Source organism: Lolium rigidum, chromosome 1 (assembly GCF_022539505.1).
Source record: "Lolium rigidum isolate FL_2022 chromosome 1, APGP_CSIRO_Lrig_0.1, whole genome shotgun sequence".
NCBI lineage: Eukaryota > Viridiplantae > Streptophyta > Magnoliopsida > Poales > Poaceae > Lolium > Lolium rigidum.
Window position 1 is genome coordinate 347,137,599 of NC_061508.1, and position 10,049 is coordinate 347,147,647.

The 10,049-nt window shown below is 45.6% G+C and overlaps 1 protein-coding gene across 1 annotated transcript; it reads right to left on the minus strand.

The window, feature by feature from the left end:
• Nucleotides 1-6,599: 6,599 nt before the first annotated feature.
• On the minus strand, nt 6,600-9,716 carry LOC124664579 (ribonuclease 3-like protein 3). The gene is made up of 3 exons (XM_047202066.1): nt 9,273-9,716; nt 7,197-7,343; nt 6,600-7,112 (listed from the first exon to the last, which is right to left on the minus strand). Exons 1-3 carry the CDS (start codon nt 9,714-9,716, stop codon nt 6,774-6,776), a joined length of 930 nt encoding a protein of 309 aa, XP_047058022.1. The 3' UTR covers nt 6,600-6,773.
• Between the last annotated feature and the right edge of the window lie 333 nt (nt 9,717-10,049).

Sequence of the window (10,049 nt, forward strand, 5' to 3'; positions counted from 1 at the left end):
TCTCTCGCATTTTACTTACTCGTACTTTATTCATCTGTTACATCAAAACCCCCTGAATACTTGTTTGTGAGCATTTACAGTGAATCCTTCATCAAACCTGCCTGTCAACACCTTCTGCTCCTCGTTGGGATCGACATTCTTACTTATCGAAGATACTACGATACACCCCCTATACTTGTGGGTCATCAACGATCACTTCATGGATATGCGAATATCGTTAGTGCCCCAATAGTTGGAGGATTGGGACGCCTTGCGTCTTCAACCTTCGTACATTCCCATAAAACTTATGAGTTTATGTAGCCTCACCAAATTATATTTTATCATCTTGCAATAAGGTCTTAGATATCACATATATCTCATACCTTGATTATTTATGAAAACTAAATTTTCAGCTCCTTACTTTTCAAACAGATTTGAACTTCAAGTTTCACGGAGACAAGATAACTTTAGGTACTAATTGAAACCATACTTCTTTGAATCAACAATGTGAGGTTTAATAAAAGTTTGCAATAGGACTTAATCATTTCTTGATTCTTTAACAATACGGTACCAGTCCGTAAAGTTTATTTTTAGATTTTAACAGTATTTCTATCTCAATAACAAGACTAGCGCTTGGTAGAAAACGGATGCCAATACTACAAATTAATTCAAAATACTACTCAGACTATGTTTATGATAATTAGTTCATGTTTTAATCTAATTACTAATGAACTCCCACTTAATACAACATCCCTCATAGTTGTTAAGTGGTACACGATCCAAATCCACTACACCAAAACCGATCATCACGTGAGACGATGTAGATTCAATGGTGAACATCAACATGTTGATCATATCATCCATATGACTCGTGTTCAACCTTTCGGTTTCCTGTGTCCCGAGGCCATGTATGTACATGCTAAGCTCGTCAAGCAAACCCAAGTATTCCGCGTGTGCAAACATGGCTTACACCCGTTGTATGTAATCGTTAAGTCTATCACATCCGATCATCACGAGATGCTTTGAAAACAACGAACTATATCAACGGTGCATACGAGGGGAGAACACTTTATTATCTTGATATTAATGTGAGGGATCATCTTATAATGCTACCGTCGCGTTCTAAGCAAAATAAGATGCATAAAAGATTAACATCACATGCAATTCATATGTGATATGATATGGCCCTTTAGTCTTTGCGCCTTCGATCTTCATCTCCAAAGCACGGACATGATCTCCATCATCAACGGGCATGATCTCCATCATCGTTGGCGTAGCGTCAAGGTCCATGGCGCCGTCTTCATGGTTATTCACCTCATGTAGCAACTATTACAACTATTTTGAAATACTACTCAACATGAAATTATAAGACAACCATAAGGCTCCTGCCGGTTGCCACAATACAATAATGATCATCTCATACATATTCATCATCACATCATGGCCATATCACATCACCAAACCCTGCAAAAACAAGTTAGACGTCTCTAATTTGGTTTGCATATTTTACGTGGTTTAGGGTTTTTGAGTAAGATCCAATCTACCTACGAACATGAACCACAACGGTGATACTAGTGTTGTCAATAGAAAGAGTAAATTGAATCTTCACTATGGTGGGAGAGACAGACACCCGCAAAGCCACTTATGCAATATAAGTTGCATGTCGAACGTGGAGCAAGTCTCATGAACGCGGTCATGTAAAGTTAGCCCGAGCCGCTTCATCCCACCATGCCACAAAGATGCAAAGTACTCGAACTAAAGACAACAAAGCGTCAACGCCCACAAACAATTGTGTTCTACTCGTGCAACCAATCTATGCATAGACACGGCTCTGATACCACTGATGGGATTCGTAGCATAGAAAACAAAAAATTTCCTACCGCGAGAACACAATCCAAGCCAAGATGCAATCTAGAATATGGTAGCAACGAGGGGATGAACAAGACTAACCCTTGAAGATTTCCAAAGCCTACGAGATTAGATCTCGTTGTTGCAGAAGATGATCATTTGCCGCTTTCAAAAGCGCGTAGAAGATCTTGACGGTGCCACAATCGGGCAGCACCTCCGTACTCGGTCACATGTTCGGTGTTGATGACGACGTCCTTCTCCCCGTTCCAGCGGGCAGCGGAAGTAGTAGATCCTCCTCGGAATCCCGGCAGCACGACGGCGTGGTGGCGGTGGTGGTGGAGAACTCCGGCAGGGCTTCGCCTATGCGCTGCGGGAGTATTATGTGGAGGATGAGAGGCTAGGGTTTGGGGAGAGGGGGCTATGGGCGCCGGCCTCAAGAGGGCAGGGGTGGTGCGGCCAAGCCATGGGCAGCCCCCTCCCTCTCCTCCTCATTATATAGGTGGAACCCCAAAGGTTTGCCCAAAGTCTTCGAATAAGACCCCAACAGAAAAACTGCCTTATGGACGAAACCTAGAGGGACAGGGACTCTCTCCTTCCCCCCTTTACTTGGCCGGCCAAGGAGGTGGAGTCCACCATGGACTCCACCCTCCCACTTGGTTGGCTGGTTAGGATTTGTGGAGTCCCTCCTTGACTCCTCCTTCCATAGTGATTTATTTCGGATAATTCTAGAAACCACCTTCCATAAATTCACCTGATCATTTCCAAACTTGGAAAGTGACTTCCTATATATGAATCTTATTCTCCGGACCATTCCGGAACTCCTCGTGATGTCCTGAATCCAATCCGAGACTCCGAACAAAACTTCGAACTCCATTCCATATTCCATATCTACTTAAACGACATCAAACCTTAAGTGTGTCACCCTACGGTTCACGAACTATGTAGACATGGTTGAGACTTATCTCCGACCAATAACCAATAGCGGGATCTGGAGATCCATAATGGCTCCCACATATTCAACGATGACTTAGTGATCGAATGAACCATTTACATACGATACCAATTCCCTTTGTCACGCGATATTTTACTTGTCCGAGGTTTAATCATCGGTATCTCTATACCTCGTTCAACCTCGTCTCCTGACAAGTACTCTTTACTCGTACCGTGATATGTCATCTCTTATGAACCATTCATATGCTTGCAAGCTAATTAGACAACATTCCACCGAGAGGGCCCAGAGTATATCTATCCGTCATCGGGATGGACAAATCCCACTGTTGATCCATATGCCTCAACTCATATTTTCCGGATACTTAATCCCACCTTTATAACCACCCATTTACGTGAGTGGCGTTTGATGTAATCAAAGTACCCTTCCGGTATAAGTGATTTACATGATCTCATGGTCGAAAGGACTAGGTAATTATGTATCAAAAGCTTATAGCAAATAACTTAATGACGTGATCTTATGCCACGCTTAATTGGGTGTGTCCATTACATCATTCACATAATGACATAACCTTGTTATTAATAACATCCAATGTTCATGATCATGCAACTATGATCATCTATTAATCAACAAGCTAGTTATACAAGAGGCTTACTAGGGACTCCTTGTTGTTCACATAACACACATGTATCAATATTTCGGTTAATACAATTATAGCATGGTATGTAAACATTATCATAAACACAAAGATATATAATAATAACCATTTTATTATTGCCTCTTGGGCATATCTCCAACACTGTACGCATCACACCTTCCTCTTGGGGTTCCCAACAGACGTGTGTCAACTACACGCCAACATCCATCCCGATGACGAATAGATATACTCTGGACCCTCTCGATGGAATGCCGTCTAGTTAGCTTGCAAGCATGTGACTAGGTCACAAGAGATGACATACCACGGTACGAGTAAAGAGTACTTGTCGGTAACGAGGTTGAACTAGGTATGGAGATACCGATGATCGAACCTCGGACAAGTAAAGTATCGCGTGACAAAGGGAATCAGTATTTTATGTAAATGGTTCTTTCGATCACAAAGTCATCGTTGAATATGTGGGAACTATTATGGATCTCCGGGTACCGCTATTAGTTATTGATCTGAGAGGAGTCTCGATCATGTCCGCATAGTTCTCGAGCCGTAGGGTGACACACTTAAGGTTTGATGTCGTTTTAAGTAGATATGGAATATGGAATGGAGATTTCGAATGTTGTTCAGAGTCTCGGATGGGATCCAGGACATCATGAGGAGTTCCGGAATGGTCCGGAGAATAACATTCATATATAGGAAGTCACTTTCCAAGTTTGGAAATAATCCGGTGCATTTATGGAAGGCGCTAGATTGTTCTAGAACCTTCCGGAAGAAATCACCATGGATGGAATCCACCAACCCTAGCCGGCCAGCCAAAGGGGAAGGTGGAGTCCATGGTGGACTCCACCTCCATGGCCGGCCATAGGGGAAGGAAAGGGAGCAATCCCACTTCCCCTAGGTTTCACACTTTCACCCATATGGAAGTTTTTGAGTTGGACTCTTATTCGGATTTTGGGCAAACCCTTGGGGGTTCCACCTATATAAAGAGAGGGAGAGGGATAGGGCTGGCTACACCTTGGCCGCACCACCAAGGGGCACCCAAGCCCCCCTCTCTCCCAAACCCTAGCTACTCCCTCCTCCTTCTTCTCCCGCAGCGCTTACGGCGAAGCCCTGCCGGAGATCTCCACCACCACCGTCACCACGCCGTCGTGCTGGCGGGATTCCGATGAGGATATACTACATCCGCTGCCCGCTGGAACGGGGAGAAGGACGTCGTCATCAACACCGTACGTGTGACCGAGTACGGAGGTGCTGCCCGACTGTGGCACCGTCAAGATCTTCTACGCGCTTTTGAAAGCGGCAACTGATCGACTACATCAACCACGAGATCTAATCTCGTAGGCTTTGGAATCTTAGAGGGTTAGTCTCACATACATCTCGTTGCTACCATCTACTAGATTAGATCTTGGCTTGTTATTCGTTCTTGCGGTAGGAATTTTTTTCTATGCTACGAATCCCAATAGCTTATGACGCTCCACTTGGACCTCCACTTTGTGATATGGTTGTAGACGTGAAGAGTACTCACATGTATGCTAGTGAAGGCAATAACATCATCAGCTACCTTTTTCATTTGTGCCTCTTTGAATCCCAGGTTAAAGCAAACACCTGTATTGATGAGCTCAACCAAGCGGTTCAGCACAAACTTGGACATCTTTGGTTACCAAACCATGACGGGTTTGTGTGCAAACAAGGATTCATAAGCATTGATAGATGGAGTAGAAAGATCATGTGAGCCCAATGGTATAATCGCCTACATGACAAGTACCAGGTGAACATGGCTAAGCATTAGCACATGAATGAACTACCACATAAACATCCGTAAGCATTTTCACATCAATGAAGTACCATAAGACCATCCATAAGAATTTGCACATCAATGAAGTACCACAAGAACATTGACACCAAAGAAACTAACACATGAACATCCATAAGCATTTGCACATCAATGGACCACCATAAGCTACAACCACAAAAAAGGAGCCCCCTTACAGTCAGAGGATCCACACGAATCACCGAGGTTGGGGAAGAAGGAGACCCTGGCGCAGAAGTAGGCAACACAATCGTTCCCGTGATAGAGTCAGATCCAACCATGACAATCGTGGAAGTGCGAGATGGAGATCCTATCACGGCGACCAACGATGTATGAATGGCATACAATGGAGCCTCTCAGCCTGTCTACCTACAAGTTCTAACTGATCTAAGGCTAGGGTTTCAGAAGCTTACAACAACCGGAGGGATCGACGTAGAGGAAGAAGACGACAAGTTGTGGCTAGTCGCCGCCGCCACAGCCAATGTCGCTGCCGCCAGCCTCGCCGACATTGCGGGTGAGGACGAGCCGACCATGTAGCTACATCTTGAAGGGTGGATGAGCTCGAAATGGGGGGGGGGGGGATGGGGGATTTGTAATTGGCGGTGAGAGAGCCACCTCTATATACGATGGCAAAATTTTGAGGGTCGTGCCTGAATTCATCCCGCCGATTTTTCGCAGTTCCCGCGAGCTCGCGCCATCTCCCCTCGGTGGCTCTGCGGAAATGTGATGTTGTCGCCTTTTGTAGAGACGAGTGTGACTCGATGGGAACGACCAATTCGAGCGTTCCTCTAGGAGTGCTTTAAGAACCGTGTTGTGCAACAACGCGGGGTAGCCTAGCAAACTAAACAGCCCAAGAATTACGCTGCCGAGGCCAGTGAAGGAAGTCCAGTATACCAAATGCACCCAATCATGATCTCATCTCACGTTATATATGAGTTCATCTCACAATCATGCTTGCACTGATCGACCCACTCCATGATAACTATGTTCTGCAAGACAGTGTCACTATGTCGGCGCCATCGTTTACGGACGACATTCACTCACGCTGGCTATTCACGAAATCCGAGCTATAACCTATAAGTGTACCCTACAGTTCTCAGCATCAGGGACGGAGCCAGCTTCCCAACTTGAGGGGGGCAAAATTGTGTTGTAAACTTGATGAGGGGGGCAGAGTTAGCTAAATCATCAAGAAATTATAGCTCTAGTGAGGAGTATTCTTCATAAAATCCCAATCATGGGGGTGGCTAACCCCCCCTCGTCCCCCCTTATCTCCGTCCCTGCTCAGCATGCCAACTCATGATCTGCTATGTACATAAAACTGTATATTCCCCTAAAATATAAAGCTGTATATTGAGATGAATCAGTTAACTTCAAGCTGAACTTGCACCCTTGCTTTCCCCGCCCACAAGGGCATACAAATCGTATGATATTCGCAAGTAAATATTTACACTGGAACTTAACAACATACAACGGAAAAATGAACCAAAATACAAACAAACAGGCAAAACTATTTGTTGCACAGATGGTGTCTCGGCATTTTACTGGATCTCTAAAGCTCCAGCAAGATCCAATCTGTCCAAGGGCACATGAACTTCTTCTGTGGCTGATTCAACTGAGCACTGTCCCAGTGTCTCCTTCAATTTGTCCAAAGCAGCCTTTGCGGCACGGTTCTGAGCTATCTCCTTCTTTTGACCATAAACCGCGCTTCCAACTAGCTCACCGTCGACCAATACATCTACCTTCAAATTCTTATCCCATCCATCTTTCACGATTTTCAGGCCTCGGCGATTCTTTTGGCAAAACTCTAATAGCTCGCTTACGGGATGCCTGCCTAATGTCTCAAGGCTAATAAGTGGATCAGCCAAATTTCGAAAGACCTATCATAAGAGAGAGATGTTATATTCCCAAACTAGAGCGAGGAACACAATGCAAGATTTAACAATTCTGAGAGGGAGATTTACCCGCCAAACAACTTCTTGATTGAAGTTGGAGTCAAGGTATATGGCGCCAATAAGAGATTCAACTATGTCGGATAGCACTTTTGGAGCATCCAATAGCCCATTCGAGTGGTACTGATATTCGCATAATTCTTTTATAAAATCATCAATCTGTAAACAAAAAAGCACAACGGGCATCACATCAATCATATGTAAACAACTTGTAATCTGTCCACATGTTAATTACTTCAAAAATATCGCTTCTTTGTTCTTCTCGTCATGTGTAACTAACAGTCGTTAGCGACAAACAAAAAGCACAAGAAAGACAAACAATGAAAATGGTGTGTAACACAATGCCTAAGAAGTGGATGTCGTTACATGTCAAGCACATAGTACCAACTCTAGCGCATAAACAACTCGCCTTTGACATAAGATTTTTTTCAATTACCAAGTATCCTGCAAGACATCCCGTCAAAAGATATCGTAGTTTGCTAGGCTAAACCTTGGTCTTTTCATGCAAACTACATCACTAGTGACAAACATATTGTTAACTAGCTGAAGCAGAAGATAAGAGCATTCATTGGTGCCATTGAAATTACCAACATATGTGTTCCAACTGCTAAAAGCATCTTTAAACAGAATCTATATTACTAAGGAAGCACATTCCCTATGAGAAGAAATATTAAACTAATTGATCATAAATTTTCTTCTCACAGAGGCTAGTGACAAGGTAGAAGTTATGGACAGAATGGGGTGGATTCCAAACGGCGCACTTGTGCTTTCACTGCTCTCCTAAGAACTACAACCATTGTATCAGAAACCAAACAATAGCAAACAGAAAAGTTTGAATAACAGTTCCCACCTTACTGCAAAGTGCGAAGTATAGCACTCCAAATGGACAGTTGGTACATCTAGAACTGTCCATGACAATCGACTCACATGGATGTGATGGAATAAAAATTGGAAAAACAGTGGACAACCTATCCATGGTAAATTAGGTATAAAATATGTATTTAAATAATCAATTAATGGAGCAGAAGTAACATCAAATATTTTCTCATGTAGATCAATGGGAAGTAACCGCCACAAAATACCAAACAAGGTGGAGAGTTTTCTCAACCATTTACCGTTGAATCAAAATGGCTAGTGCTTTAACTACTTTCCAGAAACAACAACCATTTGAAAATATACAAACCAGAAAAAAAATCATCAATTTGAGTGTTTTCCCCGCCTTATTTCAAATTACAGCAATCCAAATGGAATGTTGGATAATTTTTGAAATGTATACCCCCAAATTACATGTATGGTGGGGAATAGAATTTGGAAAAAAGTTTATCAATCTGGGATACCTTTTAACCACGGACTGGTGCTTTGATGATTTTGGTAAGAATACTAGTGACAATTTGACCAGGATACAAGCAAGAGATGACCTAGCTCGGCAGGAGAATAAAAATGAACTGCAAATTTTGACAACACATTGTTGGTTGAGCGCCTGGGAGCAAGGTAAGCCGGAAGGCACGTCAACTGCAGAGTCTCTATATTCTAGAGGTGCTCATGGCAAATGACTTGTACAGCAGGGAGCAGAAATCGGGAGAAAAGAGGCATCTTTAGGCCGGGAACCTGTTACTGGGATAACATGCTCTTAAACGTTGGTAGACTAGCTCACTGGCAGGGGATGATATACTACCCTTGAGCGCACCATTTTCAATCTAATTATCCACATAAAAAAGGTGTCTACCTTTTAATCTGAGACACAGTGAGGGACCACTGGATGAGAATATACGTGTGCTACTACCTCGTATCCCTAGCACACCAATATTACTGAAAAACGAGATTTTGCTGAACCCATCCTTTTCTTTGTACCAAGGCTAGACAATACGCCCAAGAGTGGGGAGACAGAGGAACAGGAGATTTCATCAAAAGAGAAAGGGGCCCCACTCAGTTAAAAGCCAATCCAATACTACTCCAAACCTGATGTGTCCCTCTCATGAACAGTGGTCACAATGAAGGCCAAACGTCACTGCGCTCGAAAAAAGCAAGCAGAGCAGCTAGCATTACCAGAACTAGAAAGGGAGCAGGAGCACGGGGAGTGAGAGTGACCTGTCCGTCGAGCTGCGGCGCCTTGTGGCGGAGGAACCGGTGTATGCCGTGGTCGACGGCGACGCGCGCGAGCTTCTCCTTGTCGACGTTGGCGGCGCGGAGGCGCGTGAGCGGGCCGGGCGGCAGGTCGCGGTAGGCGAGGAAGACCTCGCGGGACATGAGGCAGGTGAGCACGCCGTCGCCGAGGTACTCGAGGCGCTCGTAGGTGGCGGCGCCGGGGCGGTACGGGTAGTAGAAGGAGCCGTGCGTGAGCGCCTGCCCCACCAGGGACTTGTCCGCGAACTCGTACCCGAGGAGCGCCTCCACGGCCGCCACGTCCGCCGCGCTCATCGGCGGCACGAACCCCGCCGGCGCGTCCTCCCGCGGGTGCGGCTGCTGCTGCTCCCTCCGCGTCGCCTCGTCGTCGGCCGCTGGCGACGGGGATGGTGGCGGCGTGAACTCCATGCCGTGTGTGTGCCCGATCGGACGCCGGCGGGCGGGGGGTGTTATAGGGAGAGACAGAGACCGAGACGGCCGCGGGTTCTTGGAGGTTCCGGAGGGCGGTCGGAAACGGAAAGAGGCGGAGGAAACGCGCGCGGCACGGCACGGCAGCGAGCTAGCGGAGGCGGAGAGGATCTTTGTGCCTTAATTGCTGGCGGGCGGAGTGGGATGGGATGGTTGGACGCTGGGATCGACGGCGGCGACGACTTTGCGAGGCAGCGGCGGTGGCTTGCCGTGCGGAGAAAACCGGCCGGGCTGGGCTGGACTGCTTTTTTGTTTAATGCTGTGTGTCGGGCT